At 42.8% G+C, this 26,358-nt stretch overlaps 1 protein-coding gene across 1 annotated transcript in view; it reads left to right on the forward strand.

The window, feature by feature from the left end:
- Positions 1-1,302: 1,302 nt before the first annotated feature.
- ARMC9 (armadillo repeat containing 9) overlaps positions 1,303-26,358 on the forward strand; it is a 36,659-nt gene continuing 11,603 nt past the window's right edge. Inside the window, exons 1-5 of the mRNA XM_018576528.1 lie at positions 1,303-1,496; positions 11,158-11,247; positions 13,166-13,291; positions 20,338-20,508; positions 24,483-24,638. Coding sequence (XP_018432030.1) covers positions 11,197-11,247; positions 13,166-13,291; positions 20,338-20,508; positions 24,483-24,638 — 504 coding nt within the window. The 5' untranslated portion in view covers positions 1,303-1,496; positions 11,158-11,196. The remainder of the gene's footprint in view (positions 1,497-11,157; positions 11,248-13,165; positions 13,292-20,337; positions 20,509-24,482; positions 24,639-26,358) is intronic.

Below are 26,358 nucleotides of genomic sequence, written 5' to 3' on the forward strand. Positions count from 1 at the left end.
AGACTATGTGCGGATTATGACAATGTACGGATTATGAGAAGCGCTGCTGATTATGAGAAGCGCTGCAGATTATGATGAGCGGATTATGAGATGCGCTGCTGGTTATGATGTGCGGATTATGATAAACCCTCCGGATTATGATAAGCCCTGCGGACTATGAGCGGACTATGATGAGCGGACCATGATGAGCGCTGCTGATTATGATAAGCGCTGCGGATTATGATGAGCGCTGCGGATTATGAGAAGCACTGTGGATTATGATGAGCGCTGCAGACTATGATCTGCAGTGCGGATTATGACAATGTGCGGATTATGAGAAGCGCTGCTGTTTATGATAAGCGCTGCGGATTATGAGAAGCGCTGCTGATTATGATAAGCGCTGCGGATTATGAGAAGCGCTGCTGGTTATGATGTGTGGATTATGATGAGCGCTGCGGATTATGAGAAGCGCTGCGGATTATGACAAGCCCTGCGGATTATGACAAGCGCTGCGGATTATGACAAGCGCTGCGGATTATGACAAGCGCTGTGGATTATGATGAGCGCTGCGGATTATGATAAGCGCTGCGGACTATGATGAACGGATTATGATAGATTATGATGAGCGCTGCAGACTATGATGTGCGGATTATGACAATGTGCGGATTATGACAAGCGCTGCTAGTTATGATAAGCGCTGCGGACTATGATGAGCGCTGCGGACTATGAAGAGCGGACTCTGATGAGCGCTGCGGACTATGAAGAGCGGACTATGATGAGCGTTTGCGGACTATGAAGAGCGGACTATGATGAGCGCTGCGGACTATGAAGAGCGGACTATGATGAGCGCTGCGGACTATGAAGAGCGGACTATGATGAGTGGATTATGATGTGCGGATTATGATGAGCGCTGCAGACTATGACGAGCGTTGCGGATTATAAGCATTTTGGAATTTAGCAGAAAGTGAGGACTCTATATACACATGTGTCTGTGTTAAATTCTCATTCACACACATATACCACACACAAATACAGATAAATAAAAACAATGTTTATTTGGAATCCTGTGTTTTATCCTGTGGAGAATAGAAGAGGACATCAGCATAAGACTGTGGAGGAATGTGAGGGACAGACGATCTCATCGGGCAGAGTCCAGCGATCACATCGCACACACTGTCCTCTCTAAATAACTGAAAACCGGAGCTTCCAGAGAGGCGGGGCGGAGGCGGGTCTATGTAGATTGATATGCAGCTGAAGGGAGGAAAAGCTGTTACGGAAATAGCCGAGCGGCTGGGGGGAACAGACTTCGATACAACACCGGAAGTGGAGCGTTACCCTGGTTACGCTGTAACCGTCTGCTGTGGCTGCGTTCGATGCTCGAGGCCTTTCTGGAGTCGGTCCATTCAGGGTGTTGAGCCTAAATCGGTTGGAATTTCGTTATAGCACATAGTTACCGCAGCTCGGCAGAAGTGACGGCAAACAACGGGGTGACATTCCTTCACACGTCATAGATCACGGTGAACAATTTACCCTAAAGACCCTCTGATACAGAGAAAAAGTGCTAAGTGCTTCTGCCTGTCATCTTCCAACTGTGCCGGTGACACCGATATACTCCTTAAAGAAATGGGACATACACCCTCATAACTGGACCACTGGATCAGAATCGTTTGGACCTTGAGAAACTCCAATAACGTGAGTGATTGAACTATGTTACATATGTCCGTTTAGGACACTGTTTTGCAAGATAATCCTTACATCACTTTGAAGATAAAGGAAAGTGATCCGGTGTTCAAGGGAATTGTAGTCCAATACAGTGACAGTTCGTCCCTAAACGACCACCTATCTCTCCTGTTCTCCTTAACCCCTTCATGACTGAGGCCCTTTTTTCAATTTTTGCACCCATGTTATATTCCACATTTTAGGCCTGAAAATGACGTAAAACCCCCCAACATTATATATTTTCTGAATGCCAAGACCCTATAGAATAAAATGGTGGTAGTTGAAAATTTTTATGTTGCGCAATATTAGCGCAACTCCTTATTAAACCCCAAAATTTAGTGACAAATTTAATTAAATGCCCCAAAACACAACAAATTACCAATTTTTTTAATGAAATATAAACAGGGAAAAAAATTATCTACGGCCCTGGTAAGGATAACAGAAGATATAGAAAGTGCCCACACACTATAAACGGATTGCCCTTCATACGATTTACTGACCATTATGTAGTACCGGGGACTTTCTGGATACACACTGAATGAATGGTTTAGGTAGGCCGTGGGACGTCATCATTCATGAAGATTGGAGAGACTGTAGAACCAGATTTTGACATATGTGTGTTGCTGGCTTAAAAGATTAGTTCACCTTTAAAATAAAATTGCCCATGCATTCCGATGTCTAGTACATTTAGGACTCTAGCACATGATCGCAAGAGGGCCATACAACACACATCTAGAGTATTTTTCTGGTTGAGGGTGACAGGTATAAATACAGCAGTGTATAGCCAGCCTGAACAAATCAATGACAGGCTGGCTGAAGCTGTGGCTGTACAGGTATCAATGCAGAACCAACTGTTTTCAACTGTTTTCATGTACACCAGGATTTACCCACTACCTGAAATCAGAGGGTTAACAGTGGGAAGAGTGCAGAGCAAGAGGCTTAAAAAAAACAAAACACTGCTCAGATTTTGTAAACTAAGCTCCTTTTCAGTGGCATACCTGTATGCCGTGTGCAGCCTGTCCAAAAAGGACAGGTAAGGTGCCCCCATACTGCCTAGATGGGAGGATGCATTAGACCTTGGGCGCTTACCCCCTATGCCACAGGTGCTCTGGCTCATTTAAAACCTGTGCATGTGTAGTGCGCTCTCTCCCTGTGTTGCAGCAGCAGCAGATGAGGTCAGCATGTGCATTGTAGGGACTGTATAACCAGATTTTTACATATGCATGTTGCTGACTTAATGTGACACTAAACTCAGGAGTTAAATCTTATAAATGCATTCAAGAACTTTTAACTATTAACAAAAATATCTTACTTGTGTATCGCTTAGCTGTAGATCCTCAGATCATCTCTGAATTGGAGCTGACACTGTCCTTCCTTCTGGAGGGTGACTACTTTATGGTAAATTATAGCTTACTATGGCAGTATCAGTTCTTTTCAGCAGTAACAAGTTCTAGCATTAGTGACACTAAAGATACAATTTTTTGTCTTCTGCATCTACAGTATACTTTATAGAAGTAAAACCATTTAAAGTGACACTAAACTCAAAAGTTAAATCTTAAAAATGCATTCATACCTTAACTGTTAACAAAAATGTAGTGGCTGTAGGTCCTCAAATCTCTGAATTGGGGCTGACACTGTCCTTCCTTTTGGAGGGGGGTTACTTGTATTCCCCATGGTCCCTATGTGTGTTGTAAAGTAGTCACCACTGCAAGCTCACTCCTGAGATGGACTACAATCTCAATACAAATTGGTAAACTAAACGTGAGATTGTAGTCCATCACGGGAGTGAGCTTGGAGCGGTGGCTACTTTACAACACACACAGGGACCATGGGGAACAAAAGTAGACACCCTCCAGAAGGAAGGACAGTGTCAGCATGAATTCAGAGATGATTTGAGAATCAAGAAAAAAATGTTTTGTTCCTTTTTATATACATTTTAAGTGGTTTCATTACTTATTTATCCAGTAAAACCTATGGCAGTTAATCACAATTCACTTTATGCTTTAATAGTTTTTTTTTGCTCATTTGTTATCCACTATACAACTTTGTCATTGCTATGGTCTCTCAACACAGTAGGACTGTTTAGGAAAATGGTTTGCATTGCCTCTGGCTGGCCTAAGGCTGCCCATTAACTTTAGAGGGTGGTTGGACATAGAGGCACCATATAATAGTCCTGATGGCTGAGTGCGACAGATTGCTCTATAAATCATTACAGTCCACAGAGCAATTTTCATGTGGTGCTTTTATATGCATGTAACATATAGCTATGCACCTCTAGGATGCAGCAAACAGGATGTTTCCTTTTAACAGCTGTACTATGGAGAAGTTTCCCCATTTTAAAGGAGAATTATGAGGTGAGTGATTTTCACTCAGCCTTATAATCTGAGCCGACCTGTGACAATGAAACTGTCACAGGTCGGCTCAGTAGATCGGGAAGTGAGCAAACACATACCGGCACTCGCTCACTTTTGGATCTATCCGTGCAGAGAGCCGTGACAGTCGCTCACGGCTCCCTGCAGGGATTCCCCCTCCCCTATCCGATCCTCCAGCGCTGACTGGCGGAACGGACAGGGGAGGGGTGGGTACAGCTGGCTCTGCCTCTAGATAGGCAGAGCCAGCTGTCACTCACGCAGCTGGGTGTATCCAGACAGAATTGTATCCAGACGGGAGAGTAAAATGTACTCTTCCCAGTACTACCGTGTTTCCCCGAAAGTAAGACCTACCCCGATAGTAAGACCTAGCGCTATCTTCAGTGATTTCTGTAATATAAGACCTACCCCGAAAATAAGACCTAGTTCGGTGTTAGGTCTTATATTGCAGAAATCCGCTAGGTCTTACTTTCGGGGTAGCGGCACATAAACTGAATTTTAGCCGGCCACAGCTCCCGCCCCGCCCAATCGTGTGACACTACAGGTGTCATATGCCAGCTCTATAGATCAAGAGTTGAGTGATCACGAACCATTGATCGCTCAGCTCATGGTCTTTTCCCTCCCATGTGCTTATTGGAGGGACAGACGGGATGGGTCATGCACACCCCGCTCTGGCTCTAGAGAAGCAGAGCCAGCTGTCAGTCAGGCAGTGGGGTGTGGATGCCAGCAATATTGTCGTGATCTTTCCCAGGTGCATCACGGATCTGCGCTGTCAGCATATAGCGGGCAGTAGCTCACTAGATGCTGACTTTGGGTCACAGGAGCACATTTATAAACGTACTCTTTTGAGCCAAAAATGTTTTGGCTTTAGTTCTCTTTTAAGCACCATACAGCACCAAAGCACAGAGGTGTGACTATAGCCCTGTTTTCCGCTAGTGTTTCAGGCCAAACCATTTATTGGGTTTATTGATCTTTTGGGTCACAGGAGTAGATTTACTAATGTACTCCTCAGACCCAAAGTCAGCATATAGCGGGCTACTTCCCGCTCCAGTATATGTTGACAGCGCAGAGCCGCACTGCAGCAGGTAAGGATCCTGACAATATTGTTGGGATCCACCCTGCTGCCTGAGTGACCGCTGCCTCTCTAGAGTCAGAGCCAGCTGTGCTCACCCCCTCCCGTCTGTCCTTCCAATGACCACTGGAAGAACAAAGAGGGGAGGGGGAATCCCTGTAAAGAGCGTGACTAACAGTCACGACTCTCTGCTGGTAGAAGATCGTGAGCTGAGTGATCAGCGGTTACATTATGGCTTATTTCTCAGTATATGGAGCCTACACGAGACTGCTGCAGTGTCACACGCAGGCTTTAAGTTTTGGGAAGAGTATATTTTACTCCTTAAACTATCAGACCAAAATATGAACAAATCTTCTATGCATTCCCTTTATTAATGGATTAGAGGGAAGTGCTGTAAAACACACCAAAGCAAGCAAAAGTCCAGCTTTTGTTATTGTTGACTGTAATTAGAACACTTACAGCTTCCGATTGTTTACAGCAGTGGTCCCCAACCCCCGGTACCGGGCCGCACAGTCTCAGTGCGGTCCGGTCCTGCAATATGGGGCAGTGCAGGGTCCCGGTGTTTGAACACCGGGGCCCCGCACTGCCGACGGGCTTCACAGTGAGGGGGCGGGTCCTGTGACTCACCTCCCCTCCCGGCCGCGTCCAATGCCGTACAATGTTGAATTTGCCTGATAGTTGGACTAGGGCTAGAAGAGGTTTAGTATGTTAAATGAAATGGATTTTGGGAACACATTTAAATAGCCTTTACTTATTTATTAATTTGGAGTACCAATTACTTGGTTATTTTCTTAAATATGTTTTGCTGATCTTTATCAGACACCTTGAAGTGAAGTAACTTTAATAAAGTCTAAGGTATAGTAACAGCTGGCACCTTCTTAAGCAGAAGTGACTTCATGAAAACATTTCCCATATCTGCTGATCAAACTAGCACATTGGCTCGGGGGTATCTTGGCACGCTCTTCTTTACAGAACTGTTTTACCTTGCTGATGTTTTGGGCAGCCTTGAATGAACTCCTCACTTTAGGTCATGTTGTCACATCATGTCAGTTCAGTTAAGGACAAGACCATTAAGGATCAATCCTACTTTGTCCATTCATAATATTCATTCCTATACCTTGTTACAATAAAGGAAATATTGCTTTCTCTGTTACTGTATTCGGAAAAGGAGGAAGAGAGTTTTAATTCAGGGTCTGACAGAGGTGTTGTGAGGTCAAGAATAAAACAAAACACTACAAACCTCAAAAGCTCATCCTAGCTGTAAGGAATGGTGCAGAGGATATGGTTGTATTTAGCAGTTCTGCCATGCCATTGGCCAGATGTCTTGCTCTATTGCAGTAGAAATACATTTGGATCATCAGAAGGGATGGCAGAATATTGGGGTGTCTGCCTGTTATCTAATATTCAATGATTGAAGACCTATTTAATAAAACTTCCATAAAATATGTATGTGTTGAAAGGAGGTCTTAGCAGCTGCAGAAAACTTTTGATTGAGGTTATACATGCAAAAGCAGATTCTACCAGTTACTTAAAGGAGAACTATGAGGTGAGTGCTTTTTACTCACCTCATAGTTCTAGCCGACCTGTGACAATGAGACTGTCACAGGTCGGCTCAGTAGATCGGGAAGTGAGCGAACACATACCGGCGTTCGCTCACTTCTCGATCCTGTCACGGCCCTCTGCTGTGACAGGGGAGGGGCTGGATTCCCCCCTCCCCGCTCCGATCCTCCAGCGCTGACTGGCGGAAATGACGGGGGAGGGGGTGGGTACAGCTGGCTCTGCCTCTAGATAGGCAGAGCCAGCTGCCACGCAGCTGGGCGGATCCAGACATAATTGTCGGGATCCGCTTCAGCTGCGGCGTCTCAGTATACCGCGAGCAGCAGCTTGCGGTATACTGCGGCGTCTCGGTATACTGCGAGTTGTAGCTCGTGTTATACTGAGCTTAGGGTGACGGGAGGACGCTAGTTTGTGTCCTCCCGTTACCCTAAGAAGAACTACGGGGAAAAGCCCTAACCCCATAGTTCTCATTTAAAAAGGAACTTTACCCACCAGTAGTCTCCCAAACACTTACATTTAAGGCATGCCAACTGTCAGGGTTGTCAGTGTGCCTATTTCAGCTATCAAACCAACTTTCAAGCCCTCAAATGGCTGGTGTCATAGCTGATCACTTGTGCAGCACCATGGCAAGTGAAATCCAAATAGAGGCTAAGATGGCCCCTTCCTTGGCTGTCGGAGATAGGAGGTTGCAGTTCTGCTGTAATATAAGATTGCTTAAACTGTTTTGTTGACTAAAGATACGGCAATGTAACATTTTGTGTGTGTTTCATAAGGCTATCTTTGTTAGTATACTTTAGATAAAAATCAGAGCCAATCATCCCGAAATCTTGGAAGACGCCTAAGTATTTACACAGTGGTTTTGCCAAATATGTCATCAGTACCATAATAAAACAAGATAGAGATCTGTTCATGCTTGCCCTTCTAAAAATGATTTGTGCCAAGAATGCCTTGAGTGTCCAATTGCTTCTGTATGCCATGGCATATATAAAGGCCTATTCAGGTAAATTCAGTGGGTCATATTTTAGTCTAGGACACTGTGGAACTAGATGACACAAATAAACAGTGCAAAGTGTGGTAATCTGTTTTCAGTTGAATGGAGTTAGATCAGATGGATGTAGAAGGGGATGTTAAAAGTTGGTGCTCTTATTTCGAGGCCATCCTTCCTCCCACCCGGAGGGCTTGCTTTTATTTTATTTTTTTTTCAATAGTCTTCTGTCTGGTCATGTTATTTGCTGGGTCCTCTTTCTCTTTGGTCTTCTATAAGTCCTATGATTGCGGAATGCACCGACCATACAATTTTTCTTTCCAGACCGGGTACGAGTACTGATACTTTTTCTTAAGTACTCGCCAATACCAATGACCTTTTCCTTTTTATTGTCATGTGACAGTTTTTTCTAAAACAATACAAACGAATGATTTTAGGACAAAGGTAGAGAACCAGGGCTAGGTTGCACCTGCGACCCTGGTAGTTCTGCTACTGACTCCAAACTGCAGAGGGACTACATATCTCAGCAATACATTATATAGCAATGCAAATGCCTCCAGCTACAGAGGACTAAAAATCCCAGTAATGCATTGTATAGCAATGCAGAATTGCATCAGATATAGAGGAATACAAATCCAAGCAATACATTATACATCAATGCAGAATAATACCATTAGCTCTTGAGGACTACAAATCCCAGCAGTACATTATACAATAATGCAGAATAAAGCACAGGACAGAGACAGCAGGCAATATTGCTTAAGTAGCTGTAGAGTTCAGGTGCAGTTTTGCTGCACCATACCTGTACATTCTCTGTGCTGACGCTCTGCTCTGTGGGTCTCAGGAGGGGGCAGGCCGGCAAAAGCACTGTACACAGGCGCCACATGGTTCCCAAGAAGGCTACTGCGAGGTCCCCAGCAAGCATGGGACCTAAGGCAGCTGCTTCAATTTGAATAATTAAAACGCCAGTATCTACTCTTTTCTACTTGTTCTGTTTATATCCATGTGTTAAGTACAAATCATAATTAAACTGATTTACTTCACGATGGTTCCCTGAGGTTTGTTAGCTTTTCTCTGTAAATCTACTTCCTGATATAAATCTATTGGCTGCTGACGTGGCACATATTTATGATTTGGTTGGTTTAAGGGTCATTGTAGTCCCAATAGCTATATAATTATTTGAGAAGTGGCAGACAAAGCATAACAAAGTTACTGCATGATGTAATCAAATTGTATAGTTTTCAGTCTGTATTACTAACCAACTGTACAGAACACCATTCTGTTGTTTAATTCTGTACCCTTGTTCAGTACAAGCAGTTCTAATCCAATAAATCCACCAAAAGTAAAATTACACCTTTTGCGCTGGAGACAAGAATTCCAGAAGTAACATTATGCCTGTTTAAACACTGCCCAGTGGTGAACGCCAACACAGAAATGTACTTTCCGTTAATTGGTTTATCCATGTACTGGAGTATCTAGGAATGTCTTTTTTTTTTCTTTATTTAGGAATCCGCATAAGTCAAACCAGGTATACAAAAATGTCTGTCTGCCGGGCATAGCTGGAGATAAATACATTCTCAGTAGGTGAAAGGACACATAAACAACTAACCTTGCAGATAGGGATGCACAGATACTTTTCGAGTACCAGTGCAGATACTTGGCATTTTCATGAGAACTACCAGGGTTGCAGCGGTTGCAGCTGGGACCAGGCTCTGGCGCTCCACCACTGTCCTGAAATCATTAGTCTGTATTGTTTTAGAAAAACTGTCACATGACAATAAACAAAAATGTATCAGTACTTGTAAGTACTCGGCAAGTACCAGTACTCGTACTCGCAAAACTGGTATCTGTGCATCACTTTATTTATATTTATAAAAACAAAAGCGTACATTAAAACAGAGATGTACAAATCACAGGAGCTCCGTGTGCTCCTTACAAATGACAGCTGACTCCTAACTTCTGGATTTTTTTCTAGTCTAGTCCTGGAGCTCAAAAGTATCGGTACATGTACTCGTACTTGTACCGAGTACTGTACTTGGTATCTGTGCAACCCTACTTGCAGACATAATAAAACTTGTGGGCTACACACGCTTAAAAAACCTTGTTAACATGGTCACTGAGAGCCAGGCGGAGATCTTAGCAGGTCATGGACCGTGTCGAGGAATGTCTTTTTACATATGTTCTCATAGTAACAGTATAACAATTGTAGAGATCAAAAGCAAGCCCCCCCCCTAAAGTTTGGTTAATGACATTGTGGAGAATAAAGACTTAAAAATTAGTCCATGTGTTTTGAGACTTTGTCCGCTGACCTGTGAAGTAGAGCCTGATTTCACAGACTCCCAGACGTTTATTGCGTGAGTTTGACGTCTAAATCTTAAAGTGTATTTCCACTTTTGCAGTAAAAACTGAGAAAACCCCTATATGTTTAATTGTTCATATACACATAGCATATCTGAAAATAATTAAAAAAAAAAAAAAATTTCTTACCTTTTCAGATATCTCTATTTAGCATGCTCCTCTCAATTTCGGCAACATCAAACTCTGACTGTCCTAATGGAAAGACCTAGGACAGATGGAGCATCTCCTCATTAGTATGCATTAGGGGGTATTTATCAAAACTGGAGCAGACAAAATCTGGAGCAGTTGCCCATGGCAACCAATAAGCTTCTCTCTTCAGTTTGTTCAGTTAAGATTTGAAAATGAAAGAGAGAAGCTGATTGGTTCCATGCACAGCTGCTCCAGATTTAGTCTGCTCCAGTTTGGATAAAATCCACCCAATGTTTTCTGTGCTTCAACACTTTGACAGACCAGGACCTGGTCTTCTGGTTTACAAGTGATAATGAGGTCTGCCAGCACAGTACAGACAGGGTTAATTATTTGGAAGAAAATTCCTCCCCCAACCCGTCAGTGAGAACTTAACAGGATTTTTCAGTGCCGGAGTTAGCACAAAAAACATGTAAAGCTGGCAATACACAATGCGAATTTTGGTTGGTTCTTGATGAACCAGCCAAATTTTGCACAGTGGGTGCCGCTGTTGGCACCATTTTGGCCAGCATCCTCTGATCAGCTGATTGAAGGGGCTGGTTGGAAAACCTTCGAACAAACAGAGCCGGCAGCTCATTGATTAGTTGCCCTGCCCGCGGCTCCACACGTGCCGCACGCCACTTCTTCTTCCTACCTCACCCAGCTCTGAGCTCTCACTGACTCGCCGCTGCCCGCCAACACCATCCACGATCGTCACAGGGACACTGAACTTGAAGCCAGGAGGGGCAGGCATGGGGGGTGGCAGCTGCCGACAGACAGGCCCATGATCCCAGGGAAGAAAGTTGCTTGGAGAGTGCTTAGGTAAGACTGCCTGTTTTTTACTTTTTTAGCTACAGTATTTCTATCTTCTTAAAATGTCTAATTTGTTTTGTAGTATTGTGTTAGGATAAAGAGCTCATAAAGAATTTTTTTTTTTTTTTTTACCCTTTCAGACTTTCTTTCTATGTGGAAGGTAATAGGAGTGTGAAAAAATGGGTGATATTTTGGCCTATGAAGCAGATTTACTTGGATTAGTGAAAGAGGTATGTATAATTTTGTTTTACTTTGTGTGTTGGTAGGTTCTCCTATGCTTGTCACGAAATATATTGCCTACTTTTTTAGAAATAGCCATATGATCATTGCATGGTAGGAAAACCATTGTGCTACATCTGTGTTTCCTTTTTTTTATAATACTGGGAAAGTTGAGTAACAGAGACAAATGTCCTCTCTACTGGAACATACATAAACAGTGAAGTGAACTGGGATGACATGGAAAAGTGGAAACTTAAGTGGAAAAATCTTTTTATTTTTAAAGTTTGGTCTTGGGAACTAAAGGTTGCAATACAAACTGATTAAGGTTTTTTTTTTTAAAAAGCAGGCTGCAAAAGGCATACACAAATATATTGGTTCTTGAGGTTGAAAGCTGCCTTTATGGTAAATTATAGCTTACTATGGCACTATCAGTTCTTTTCAGCAGTAACAAGCTATAGCATTAGTGACACTAAAGATAGAAATGTGTGTCTTCTGCATCTACAGTATCTTTTATAGAAGTAAAACCATTTAAAGTGACACTAAACTGAAAAGTTAAATCTTAAAAATGCATTCATACCTTAAGGCCCCATTCACACTGAGCGCCATGAAAATCGCGCGACTTTGAGCGATATTGCGCGACGAGCAATATTGAGCGACCTGTCGCGCAACTTTTTCCTATTGGGCTGTATGCAATCAGGAGCAATATCGCTCAAAATCGCTCTAAAAAAGGGTCATGTAGGAGCGACAAGCTACCAGCGACGAGCTACAAGCGATATTGAGCGACAAGATGTGAACAGCTCCATTGAAATGGATTGGAGAAGCTACATAGAACGATATCGCGTGGAAATATGAGCGATATCGCTGCAAAAATCGCTCCATAAATCGCTCAGTGTGAATGGGGCCTAACTGTTAACAAAAATGTAGTGGCTGTAGGTGCTCAAATCTCTGAATTGGGGCTGACACCGTCCTTCCTTTTGGAGGGGGGTTACTTGTATTCCCCATGGTCCCTGTATGTGTTGTAAAGTAGCCACCACTGCAAGCTCGCTCCTGTGATGGACTTAAATCACAATACAAATTGGTAAACTAAACGTGAGATTGTAGTCCATCACGGGAGTGAGCTTGGAGCGGTGGCTACTTTACAACACACACAGGGACCATGAAGAACAGAAGAGATGATTTGAGGATCTACAGCTGAGTGATACATTTTTGTTAATAGTTAAGGCACTTGAATGTATTTTTAAGATGCTTTAATAAAGCACTGATAGAATACTGTATGATACATTGATAATAATTTGGCTTTTATGAAAAAAACTTCTAGCCATTGGCTGTCATTTTCTCTTGTTCATTATTGATACTTGCTATAGACACTTGAGGTCTAAATTCACGCAGGTTGATTGACTACTTGGAAATGTCAAAAGGCTGTGATGATTCCTACTCACTTTGACAGCATTGTATTGAAAAGAGTAAATGTAAAGAATATTGGGCATGTGGAGTTCCCTTTCTTTTTGGTTCCTTTGAAAATGGCCTTATATACATATGTGGTGATTGAAGAGGGTGTGTATGAGTCTGTACAGCATAAATCTTTTTTGCTCAATGTGCAGAACCAATGTTAGTCTTCCCATGACCTGCATTGGGCCCCTCATCAAACAATCACTTTATGCTCTGGCTTCCGTTTTACAAAATGTGCCTGAAAACAGCCTACGTGGCTTTCCTCATATACATAAATCCTTATGTTACACTAATTGATCCCTGTTTCCTCAAGTAATTAACTTAAATACAACCTAACCACAGTGAAACGTGATAAAAGGTTTGGGGAAAACTGGTAACCGGAAAATACCCATGCTTCATTTATAAACATATGTTTTTATGAATCTTATGCATTCTTTGTACTGTATTACTTTGCTGAATTATGTTTGTGTGGTTTATCAGTTCCTAAGCTTTGGCGAATTCAATGACACCTTGAAAAGCTTCACAAAAGAGTGTAAAAGTAAAGGAAAACCACTCTCAAAAAGTGATGGATCTGCTGCAAGAGAATCTAAGACATTACTAATACAGGTTGGTAAATTCTTTTTATGCTTATTGTCTTAACTGTTTGTAAAGCTAATTCAGTAATATGTAAATCACACTAGTAAAAACATTCTGTGGGTCGGTATGTGGTTTAGGCACGTTAAGCTGGCTCCTGCACACATATTAGAGAGTACACCAGAAGCCTGAAATTCTGGAGTGCTATTTAAAGTGTATTTACTTTTTTGCAGCCAAATTGGGAAAACACCTACTTTTATATTTCTTACATTTTCCCATTGCATAACTTTAAAAAGAAAATCTAAAAATTGCTCCTTTACATGTTTAAGTGCTTCTTACTTGCATAAAAAATCCTACCTAGCTTCCCCGCAATGCAATGTTAAGGAGAGGGCTGTGGGAAGTTATGTTTATTCTAATTAACCCTGTCGGTACTGTGCTGGCATATTTAATTATTAGCTATAAACTAGATTTGTACACTGTCTGTCCTAACAAAGGGTGAAAGCGGATGTAAAGTGTTAAGAAAAAAAAAAGGAGGGGGGCCTGGAGCTTTTAGCCATAATGTGCTAGTATGCATGGCGGACTTGCCGGTCCAACTGATCCCCCTCCAGCATTGCGCTTCTCCCTCTCCAGCGCTTCCTTCTCGCCCCTGGTCTTCTTTCGGGTTTCGAGTCTTTGGCTACTTGATTGGCTGGGCCCCGAAGAAGTATTTTATGGTATTGAGAAGATGCTCAGTCTGCCCCTCCCATGTTCACTTTGAAACTGCTCAGAGTAGCCTGGAATCTGCACAAAGACCTTTGCCAAAGAAATATCTAAAAGGTAAGAAATTATTTTTTAGGTATTCTGTGTGAATGGGAACACATAACCATCATATAGTGTTGTTTTTTTTTTTTTTTATCATTTTGACAGCGAAAGTGGAAATACACTTTAAAGGTAATTGCAATTACTGCTTGCGTGGTCACCATAAAGTTCCATATATTCATAACTCCTGTGCTTTTTACATGGAAGCCACATGGCATAAATGCAAGCTATTTCTGCAATTTTCCTTTAAAACATCCCAGGACTTCTGACAATTGTTGTGCCCTTTCAGTAACCTAAAGAAGTCTGCAACTCGAAAAAGAAGCCAGCTTAACATACTTATACCACCCACAGGTTTGCTTTAAAGTGGGTCTGTAATCAATTCCTAAAGGGGTTCTAAACCCTCCGGTTTTTTTGCTTATCGCTGCTCGCTCCCGCGCCGAGAATCAGGAACTGCTCGTACGGCCGCAAAGGATCTTGGGGAGGGCGCATGCGCAGTTCCGATTCTCGGCCGGGAGACGAGCAGAGACGCAAGGTAAGTCTATGGACGCGTGTACCCGCCTGCAGACACCGCTGGATCGGAGGGACAGAGCAGTCAGTGCTGGATCGGAGAGACGCCGCACCGCTGGAGGGACACATGAAAACATCCGGAAAGAAGAGGAAGACCATTATAAGAGACATCATTTAAGGTAAGTGCTAACATTTACATGGGGGGGGAGGGAAACATTTGTTTGCCTTTTTAATATCACTTTAATTGATATCTTTATTAACAGTTTTGCTGGGATATGTAATGAGTACTACCGGTAAAGAGCTTCTTGCCTTTCCTGGAGAAAATGTTGTTCCCTCTAGTTCTGCATTTACATGGCCCAAAGCCTGTGTATATATTCATGGGGTGCCTGCTAAAGAGAAGGATCAGAATTCAGATTGCCCGATCTTCCTTTTCAGCAGAGATCATGTAGTGAAAGGCTTATGCTTTTTGTCTTGTGACTAGCATTGGAGATTCCTCCATCTTCCAGGAAGATGCCTAATGTAAATTTATATTGGCATTTCAGCACAGGTCCACTTTGATGGTGAATCTAGTTTAACATAAACAGTGAGACCATCTTTCAGTACAGGAAATGATCAGAGGTCAAAGGAAAAAAGCAAACTTTCGATAAAGATCTTTAGCTCTTGATATACAGTAGATCTAGTTTTATTACATCAAAGTCACAAGTCTAGAAACTGGGGCAGTGGCATCACTCGTGTAGGGCACTTGGGGCACGTGCCCAGCATCTCCTGGGTTCTCCATTTGCGATGCTGTTCATTTTTTTTTTTTTTACTTTGCTTCACCACTCACTGGTTCTGGTACACTCCTGACCCCTGAACTTTGTGTGTTATGCACTCCTAAACCCTGCACTTTGTGTGTTATGTTCTCTAGAACCTTGCTCTCTGTGCCATATTCTTGGCACATATGCTTTGTGCACTACTCACTCCTGAGCCCTGCGCTCTGAGCGTTACACACTCCCGCGCTCTGCATTGCGTATTCTTGACTCCTATTTTTTATGCATTATGCTCTCCTGACCCCCTGCATTCTGTGAGTTACGTACTTTTGACCCCTACGTTTTATGCTTTATACACTCCTGACCCCTGCTCTTTATGCTTCATACACTCCTGACCCCTGCGCTCTGTGCCACACACACTCCTGACCCCTGCGCTCTGTGCATTACATATTCCTGACCCCTGCACAGTGTGCATTACATACTCCTAATCCATTTGTTCTGTGTCTTATGGACTCTTGTCCTTTGTTCTCTGTGCATTATGCACTTCCACCCTCTGTGCTTTGTCCCTTACGCCCTCCTGATCCCTGCATTCTGAATCTCCCACAACGGACAATCTCTACATTGAAGGGTGAGGGCTTAGCACTTGGATGTTCTTCTTTTCCTTCTTGGAAAAAAGTATCCATTTCTGGAGGGTTCTGTATTGCCCTGGACAGTCAGCAAGCACAACATGCTGGGACCGTGCTGCAGATTTCCACAATGGGTAACTGTAAGTTCACAGGCCTTTGTGGGACATGATCACTAAGGCCTGGTTCACACCTGGGCGTTTTACAGCGCGTTCCTACGCTCTGTAAAACGCTCAACATGTGAAAACCAATGATTGCCTATGGGCTTTGTTCCCACCTGGGCGTTTTACAGCGCGTAGGAGCGCGCTGCAAAACGCCCTACGCCCAAAGAAGTACAGGAGCTTCTTTGGGGCGTATTTGCCGCCAGGTAGCCCTCGGAAACGCGCGATTGTCGCATGTTTTTATTACGGCGAATTGCAGTAACGCGCGGCACGAAATACGCGACAAACGCGCATATTCGATACGCCTAGGTTTGAACCCAGCCTAAGAGATAAAGCCTCTTTCTGCGGAGCTGCAGTTTTCTTAAGGATTCTCCTTAGATTGCTTCCTTCTTTCCTTAGGGCTAGTTCACACCAAGCGCGGAGCAGATCCAGAGCAGAGCAGGTGGAGACCGGATCAAAACTGCGTCCAATGTATTCCTATGGTATTTTGAGCTCCAGTTCACATCGCAGCGTGCAGATCCAGAGCAGGTAAAAAAACTGCAGCAGACCCCATTTTACCTGCTCTGGATCTGCAAACGCATCAAACGCATGCAAATGCCTGGAACGCACTGAAAGCCCATGTTAAACTTAAAAAAATATGTTGTTTTTTTTTAACCAAAAACGCGTCTAAAAGACTAGCGTGCGTGTGCAGAAGCCTGACCGGATCTGCTCTGCATTTGGTGTGAACAAGGCCTTAATCAGGTGCAAGTTTCTACTTGTAGCACTAGGATTTCTACCCCTCACTTTTAGGTGATACCCTCCTCAGGGGAAAGTTTTTAATGATTCTAAGAATCAAATAATTGGTAAGCAGTTAGGCAGATTACAGTGTGGTCTATCACGCTCTAGAAACAACTTTGGATGTTTGGTTGGAAGGACCCCTTCTGATCCTGGTGTTCATATACACCAAGCAGTGTTCCAATATGCCCGAATCCCTGCTATCTGTTAGTGCGGATATTGTTTATCACCCAGCCATATCCTTCATGGGGATGCAGATTTAGTAGCTGTCAGTTTATTCCTGCCCTGTTGGTCATTCCCTTCTAACCATCAAGATGTTGTGCTGTGAGTGATGTCACACCAATGGGTATAACATTGCAAAACGTATGTCTGATCAAGCAACCTCTTACAAAATTATGGTCCTTTCTTGCCCTGAAGTCAAGGGTTAGGATTGCTAGGCTCAAGCCTGCACAGGTGACTGACTGGTCCCTGTTTTAGACATAGCTGTCTATTCAAGTTTCCCCTAGGCCGATCTTTTGTTCTTTCCACTTGGCAGAATGTTACTATAATGTACTGTAGATTTGTTTGATATGGATTCAATATTAAAAAAAAGTTTGAGAATTTGATTCTACTTTTACCATGTAGGGGTAAAAGTACAGTTAGTCACCGCTCTCCGCAGGGATTTTGCCCTCCCCTCTCCATTCCTCGAGCACTGACTGGAGGGATGGGTGAGGGGTGGGCACAGCTGGCTTTTGAGAAGTGGAGACAGCTGTCAATCAGGTAGCGGGATGGTTCCAGACAATATTGTCTGGATCCTTCCTGGCTGCAGAGCGGCTCTGTGCTGTCAGCATATAGCAGGCAATATAGCCCGCTATATGTTGAGGTTTGGGTCACAGGAGGACATTTGTAAATTGCTACAGTGGGCTGAGAAGATGTTGCAGGAATTGTGGCCGTCCGCATCTGCAACCTTTTTTGGCTGTAGTTCTATTTAGGGTCACAAAAATGTCGTCCTGTGACCCTAAAGAGAACTATGGCCAAAAAAGGTTTGTTCTTCGTTTGCTTTTAACACATACTATTTATCAGTGTTTAAGTGAAGGAATGATGTATATGAGACTATAAGGCAAGTTTTTCTCTGACACAGGTCAGCATTTGGAATGCAGAAACAAATAAAGCCATTTGCAATGGCTACATTTTTACTTGACAAGCTACAGGCGTGAATCAGGTGAGTCAACAGTGACGGTGCAGATGGCCGCAATTCCTGCAACATCTTCTCATCCCACTATAGGGGAAGCAGGTGCAGTTTACATTAGGGTGACAATACTGCTTTGAATTCAGGACCAATGCAGCAGTGTTGTCTCTCCAGGAGGAAGCTGTATGTAGTGGACCTCACAGGCTGGACCAACATGTATTTGTGAGTCTTGGCAGTGGGGAGTAAGAGAAAACTGTACATGCAGATGCATTTACAATGACGTGCTGCAGCACAAATGTTATCTTAATGGGTAGCCATGGATCTAGTATAAGGCAAGATCATGTGTCCATGTATACAGTGCCTTGCAAATGTATTCACTCCCTTTGGTGTTTTTCCTGTTTTATTGCATTACGAGGTGGTAGGCATGTTGTGTACATCACATAATGCAAACTCACAAAACTCATTAAAAAAAAAATCAATTTTAAATCCAGGTTGTAATGCAATAAAACAGGAAAAACGCCAAGGGGGTGAATACTTTCACAAGGCACTGTACCTGCCTTACAATTTACTTTAGGCTCTATGTCTTAGGACAGACTCATATTCTATAACTTGTTGACAGAAAGCCTGTTCTTGTTTAGGGAATGTTACATATGTATATGTTTACTGAGCTGTAAACTGTTAACAGTTTCCCCGGAGAATATCACTGGACATTTATTGTAGTTTGAAATGGAAGCTGTTGTGATGAATAATTCTGGAGCAGATAGACTTGCAATGTGTGGAATGTTAACACTGGGGGGATGCCTTTCTGCTAAAATGCAGCAACACCCAGTCTGAGCTGATCTTCACCTTCTGGTAGGAGCTTCTACAGACAGGGCGGAGAATGCTAGGAAATGTCTTGTCCGTCAGAATATATTGCTTAATTCTTCTCCGTTTAGGCAAGAGAGGGTGAATTAGGATAAGGTCATCCTTCCTGTGGTGGAGGCGAGTGGATTGGCACTGGTGTGTATGTGGGTGCAGTTACAGGATATGATAAGAGTACATCGCTTCTAATTATACAGTGACTAATGAGAAATCACTTAAACCCTTTAATACATTTTAGAAGTGTACTTGACCTCATCTTATTGTAAAAGAGTTCCTGTTCTTTTACACAATGGATGTGTTGTATATTAATGACTACTTTTAAATGTTAAGTTTTTCCAACTTTCAATTTTAATATGGTGTCAGACATATCATTGTCATTGCATTAGACCCCAGTTCCTGCGCAGCCATGTAATCAGGAAGACTAGAGTTGTGAGATTCAAGTACAAGAGAAATATGAGGGCATCCATTGTTGACCCTCTTCTGAAAGTGTTAGTTGACTGTCTGTTATACTGGTCAAATAGGTTTAATACTTTTAGTCACTGCCCTGTAACAACTGTGCAGATTAGTAAAGTTGGAGCAAAGTGACCGTTCCTTATCTGTACAGTTATTATTCAAGGTTCCTGATTCAAGGTATTTAAAACAAGGGGGTCCACATGTCGAAAAGCTAACATTTTCTAAACATTGTACCAGATCACAAGGCACTTTATGAAAATAATCTGCTTTGTGGGAGGGATCCCTTGGCGGACGAACATGGAAGTCTGGAGGCTTGACCCATAACAGCAACTCGCCATCTATAGTAAAACAATTAATATCTGAAATATCTGAAACATATTTTGGGGTAGAATGACAAACACGGTGTGTTGCCTTCCAGCTTTATGTTGGAAACGAGTAGGTGACTAAGCAGGGGGGAACCTCTGCTGTCTATGCTAAACAGATGAAAGGATTTCTAGTCGGCCGAGGGACATCAACACTGAATAGTTGGTGCATTGAAAAAAATTATCTTGTCTGACCAATTCCAGTTCCCACTCAGTGCCATCATGGTAAACTCTGGGAGTGGTTTTAATGAACGGATGTTCATTCCAAAGACAACGGAGCCTACACCCATCAGCTGTTGGCAGTTGCTGATGCCTTTTTTCATTGGCTTAAACATAACAATACTACAGGACCCTTGTGGAGCCACTGCCTGGATGTGTGCCAACTATTATGGCCAAAGCTGGCCCAATGCAGTGCTAAATTGGTGTTTCTAGTTTTCTGGTCACTGCGTATATATCTTGGGTGGAATGTATCTCTTGTTATTTTTCAGCCTCTTAAAATGTAAAATTATGTATAATGTGTTTCTGCACAAATGCACAAGGTTACATAGTGTTGCGCCATGATGTGATGTTCAGGATCTAATATCTTTTATTTATCTGACCTGATGCATTATCATGTCTTGCAGAAAGACCTCCTCAGTGCTTTTGAAGATGGGGACCGGAAAACATTTTTTGACAAGTGGGAAGAGCATGTACCTACGGAGACTCGCAGCAATGACCCCTTGGCTCAGAAGCTAGAATTCTACTTACACATCCACTTTGCCATTTTCCCACTAAAGAACAATACCAGCCGAATTGTATGTGTTTTATATTAATAATAATAGCGATAATAATAGTTAACAAATCCTTCAAAGGGGAGCTAAACTCTCAAAAGACTATTCACCAGTAAAGCATGTGGTCTCCTTGCAACTGATCTTTCTCCCCATTACTGACTTGTCATGCCTTGCTCTGCACTGTGTGGCTGTGTGGAGGCGGCTATCTTGATAGAATAGAAACACAAAGCGCCCAACTCACCCCTGTCATGCATCCTTGTAATCCAATTTGGTGCACAGATGACCCTCTTCTGGAGTGATGGGCTCAAAAACTATAGAACCAGCACACGATAATCTTCCACATTTTTTTTTAAGGAAAACTAATGTACAGGGAAAAGTAGATGTTATTTAAAGTACAGAGTTGAAGTACATATGTTTATTGTTTTACCTTCCAAAGGATATATAATTTCCAGTGCTGACAGTACTTTACCAGTTGAATAACGGGTAGGCCATCATTTTCGGAAGTGGTGGGGTATAAGTTTGACGTGGGTTGTAGTCGAAGCCGCATATGCAGCTTGGTTGGTACTAGTTTCTAAAAGCCTCCACAAGGGGGGCAGGTGTCAATTTGAAGATCAACGCAGGTGTTTGCTGGCACCATAAAGTTGTTATTTTAGGTCTGGTCGGATTCACTTTCATATGATCGTGTCTGATCATAAAATTATTATTATTATACAGGATTTATATAGAGCCAATAGTTTGTACAGCGCTTTACAATATAAGCAAGACATTACAGTCACAATACAATTTAAGACAAGATGGTAAGGAGGGTCCTGCCTGTGACGGCTTACCATCTAAAAGGGAGGGGCAAATGATACATGAGGAGGTAGCTGCGCGGGGATGATTGTTTGAGAAAGTGATTGTTCAGTGGTTAGGTTTAGGTGGGATAGGCTTCCCTGAAGAGATGAGTCTTAAGGGATCGCCTAAAGTTAGTCAGTGTGGGAGATAGACGGACAGGTTGGGGTAGAGAGTTCCATAGAATGGGAGACACTCTAGTGAGGTCCTGGAGGCGAGCATGGGAGGAGTTGATGACGGAGCTGGAAAGCAGGAGGTCTTGTGAAGAGCGGAGGGGACGCTTAGGGTAATACTTTGAGCCCAGGTTGGAGATATAGCCGGGGCCAGAGTTGTGGATGGCTTTGTACGCGGTTGTTAATATTTAATTATATAATGTCTAGATAATTAAAGCTGCTATTGTAAATAACACGTTCTTTCTGGAGCCATGAATCCATATACACAAAAATAAAGGAGTAAGTTGGATTAAAAAACGGGTGTTGATTTAGCATTATGGACCTTCCCTAGGGTGTCGGCACAATATATAAAGTTACTGATACATAAATTAAGCTAAAATAAGTAAATGTTATCACAGCTTCAGGAGTGGTTTGCTTTTCTTGGCCCACTAGAGATAACTTCTCACATCCTTGTCTCCAACCACATGTAATGGTGTATTAATGGTCTATTGTGTGTGATTATTGATGTCCTAGCCTCCCATTTTGTCATATTCTCCTTTCCCTGAAGCTTCCTGTCACGCTTAATGCTTTCTGCTCAAACTATATACAAGATGCGTGAATAGGTCATAAACCCGAAAAATTATCTTATCTTCAGTTCACAATACCAGTAATAGTTCATTCCTATTGGATTCTGGAAATGTTCAGTTTTCTGTAATTTTTTTTACAAATGTTTTTTTTCTATCCTTCTAATCACCAGCTTTGTCTTTACGTTGGGTTAGATTGTTTAGTCACTATGTCACTGGATCAGTATGCAGAAGTGCTGTTTTTCTCAACTGACAAATGTATCCAATTTTTTATTTTATGAAAATTTCAGTTTTTTGGAAAATAGTGAAGATTCTGTCCTGTATGATATATTGCTGAACTTCTGCTTGTGGTCATTTAAACCCTGCTCAGGCATCTCTGAGCTCTCAGTACTAAGTCATTCTCTTTGGCAGTGCAGAAAGCCAACAACATGCCAGTGACAAAGAACAAAATCATTTTCATTATCACTGGCAATATTTTAGTTTGATCTAGTGCAGTGGTTCTCAACCTTTCTAGGGCCCGGACCCCTTGATAACATTTGCCAAGTTGTTGTGACCCCCAACAGAGCGCTGGACTCCAGAATTAGTAAGGCACTGGACTTGTGACTAAAAATAGAAGCACACTCACAAGAATACAAACCCTCCTCAGGCCCTGCTACCTGTTGCCTGCATTGTCTCCATGCAGCCTTCTCAGCCCCAGCACTGCTTAGACGCCTGCCTCCTGCAGAGCTCACATTGTATGGGAGGCAGGAGGACAGCAGCGGCTGTGAATAGAAAACCCCTGCTGTACACACTCCCCGGCCACTAGATGTCGCTGCAACGGCCATGGAGTGTTTTGTAGCGGCACTTTTATATTCACAGCTAGTGATGGGCTCGTGCGTGTTCGCAGCTCCACGCGCCGAGCCCGCCAGGAAGCTCACAGCGCCAATCACAGGTACTGAGACGTTATCCCGGTCCGCAGCTGCAGAGATCAGGAAATGTCTCCGTGCCTGTAATTGGCGCTGTCAGCTTCCTGGCGGGCTCGGCATGTGGAGCTGCGAACACGCCCGAGCCCATCACTATTCACAGCCTTTGCTGTCCTCCTGCTGGCTGACACTGCTGCGCTAGGAGGAGGCTGAGTAGCCTCCCACCTAGCGAAGCAGAAGTGGATGCTGCGACCCCCTCAACAGTGAGTTGCGACCCACATGTAAAAAGCCGCTGATCTAGTGAAATGGCCGAGGTCTGAAAGGGGTCTGGGTTCACAGACACTAGTCATCACTGAAAGCAGAAACCAGATCATAATTTTTTGCACTGGGTCTAATTTATCAAAGGTTTTTAACTGTGTTGGTTCACAGCAACCAACCACTTTCAGACCTGACTAGCTAAGTGGTCAACATTTTTGTTTTTCAGTGAGATCCTGGGTTCAGTTGCTACCAGGACCACCTTACCTGCATCACATTTGTATGGGTTTCCTTTGGATCTCACTTAGAACTTTAACTGACTAGACATCTTGCTGTGCTGGAGACCAATATATCAACAGTGTGCACATTAGTATGCTTTCCTGCCTTTTCTCTCAAGAAAAGGGAAGGTTTGTTTGCTTCACTAAGAATTCCCATACTGTTGGAAAAGCTATATGTGTGATGATTAGGGCTTCTCATGACTGATATTGCTTTTTGCCAGCTAGTGAACGCCTGCACCGCTGAATTCTTACCTTTTGGAGTTAACATTAGCATTTTTGGCAGTGAGGTCCAACCTTATGATTGCTGATACACAGAACACTTTTCAAGCAGTTTTACCCACATTCAGCCAGCCTATGATCCTAGAAACAACCAGATCAGGCCACCCTACAACCGTACCACCAATAATTCACATTGAAACTTTAGATGATTTCCTGCAGATCACTTTTTTTTTTTTTATACAGTTTTGTGATCAGAATTATGGGAGAATTGTAATGTGTATGGCAAGTATCAGCCGTAGGAACAGAGAGGAACAGTAAAGCAAAACTTTACATTTGTAATGTGTCCTATGAACACCATACATGAAGAAAGTTTATAAGAAAGGCTTTTTTTAGATTATTTACATGAGAAGAAATATATACTGAGGGAAATACAGGGATGCCATTGCTGTCCCTTTCTAAGAATTTAATTGCCTGGTTGTGTCTGGTTTCAGTGCATTCTAAGCCACTGACTTTTATAAAAGCAGTCAGATTAAAAAGTCAGAGTGAACTCTGGTGATTTTCATACGTTCCACGTCACTGACTCGGAAGGTTTTTAAATCTATTGGATCATCATGACAGCCAGGTAATTACATTTTCACAACAGCAGTGGTAGAATACCTGTTCTCTCAGGAACAGGTTCCCTGTAAGGTGATCACATTTTCATGTATAAGATTAAAAAAAAAAAAACTCTAAAAAGGTCATAAATTCCCTTTTAATTTTTTTGCTATTTATTTTTAGGATCGGGCCGATTGTGAAGAGCGAATTTCTCATCTTAAAACATACCTGGAGACCAGTGGTGCTGCTTTAAGCCAGACTACAGAATTTCTTCCGTTTTATGCCCTCCCCTTCGTCCCTAACCCAGCTGTACATCCCTCCTTCAAAGAGCTTTTCCAGGTAAATGTTAATTTAAATAATTTACCTGGCTGCAGAATGGAAACACATTGGTGACAAGACTGATTTGTGAGATAATGCTCATTTCACGAAGAGAGATTGCAAGCTCGTAAATCTTGAAGGTGGATGTGTTTTAGAAGTCCATCAATTGCACTGCTGCTGAATATACAGCTAATCTTTGCTGAATCCAGTACATTTTATAAATAACCTTATTTTAAAAAGTCTACCATTTTATTAATATGATATTTTCCTTTTTATTTTATTCTGGAAATATAAATGATGACCTGGACATTTCTTTATATGAAATTCGGTTGCTATTGCTGATCCCCCTTCTGAAAAATACTAGTTTTTGGCTAGTCTATGGCTTCACTACTTTTCACTGACGTGGAGTAAGCATGCTGCAGGGTGGGTCGTTGTGATGTCAAAACCCCTGATCTGTTTAATTGTTGCAGGTCAGAAAAAACACTAAAGACAATGGGTTTGGTTTGCATGCCCAGTTGTTGGCAGCTAAAATACATTTGAATGTTCTTCAATGTATCTATTTAAAGGAGAACTATGAGGTGAGTGATTTTCACTCAACCTCATAGTTCGAGCCGACGTGTGACAATGAAACTGTCACACGTCGGCTCAATAGATCGGGAAGTGAGTGAACACATGCCGTCGCTCGCTCACTTCTCGATCATCTCCCTGCAGGGAGCAGTGACCGTCACTCACGGCTCCCTGCAGTGATTCCCCCTCTCCGCTCCGATCCTCAAGCGCTGACTAGTGGAACGGACAGGGGAGTGGGTGGGTACAGCTGGCTCTGCCTCAAAGATAGGCAGAGCCAGCTGTCAATCACGCTGCTGGATGGATCTCGACCTTAATGTCGGGATCCGTCCCGGCTGCGGCGGTCTCAGTATAGCGCGAGCTGTAGCTCACGATATACTGAGCCTAGGGTGACGGGAGGATGCTAGTTTGTGTCCTCCTGTGACCCTCAGGAGAACTATGGGGGAAAACACTTACCCCATAGTTCTCCTTTTAAAGAACTGTCCTCAGCAAACACTTTCCTAACAATTCTAATGACAGAGCTGTGCTAACGTCTACATGTAACCTTTCAATAACTGTTACTCTCTTTGTTTTCTTAAGTTGGGAGGGTTGCATTGTACAAAGAAGAGCATTGGAAGTTAGCTGCTGTCTGAATTGGTGGCCCTATCTTGTAACATATCCCCTCTTTGTTTTGCCTAGGGACAAGGTGATGTTGAGGCCCAGAACCTCATTCTTGCCTTTGCCTAGATAGTTTTTGCCTTAACACATCAACCAGAACATTGTTCTTCCTTCTTTCTGTTCGGCTCCAGTTCACCAAGAGTGAGTTTCTGGATGTGGTTCAGACTGTAAGAGTCTATCTCGTGACCATTATCTATTAGAGGCCTGATTTCTTCTTGTATTCCGGATGGACCCCTTAAGGGTACATCGATTTCTCTATTAACCATCTCTAGGTGATTCTGACAGACGATCATTCAAACTCATGGTCTTAAGAATCGGGTTCCACTTTTTTCTATTAAGGTGCACAAGGTCCTACCACATGGTGTTCTGGGTTTTTTCTTAAGTTTTATCAGGCAGATATTCAGGCCCCACCTGATGCCAGCTTTGAGTGTTAGGTCCTTCATGCAGCACTTTGAGTCGCAGACAGCCCCCCAGGTTTCTGTTTTTTTCGTAAGCCTGTTAACCTTTGTAAGCAAGCTAT

Source organism: Nanorana parkeri, unplaced genomic scaffold, assembly GCF_000935625.1.
Source record: "Nanorana parkeri isolate BGI_ZX_2015 unplaced genomic scaffold, ASM93562v1 scaffold69, whole genome shotgun sequence".
Classification (NCBI taxonomy): domain Eukaryota; kingdom Metazoa; phylum Chordata; class Amphibia; order Anura; family Dicroglossidae; genus Nanorana; species Nanorana parkeri.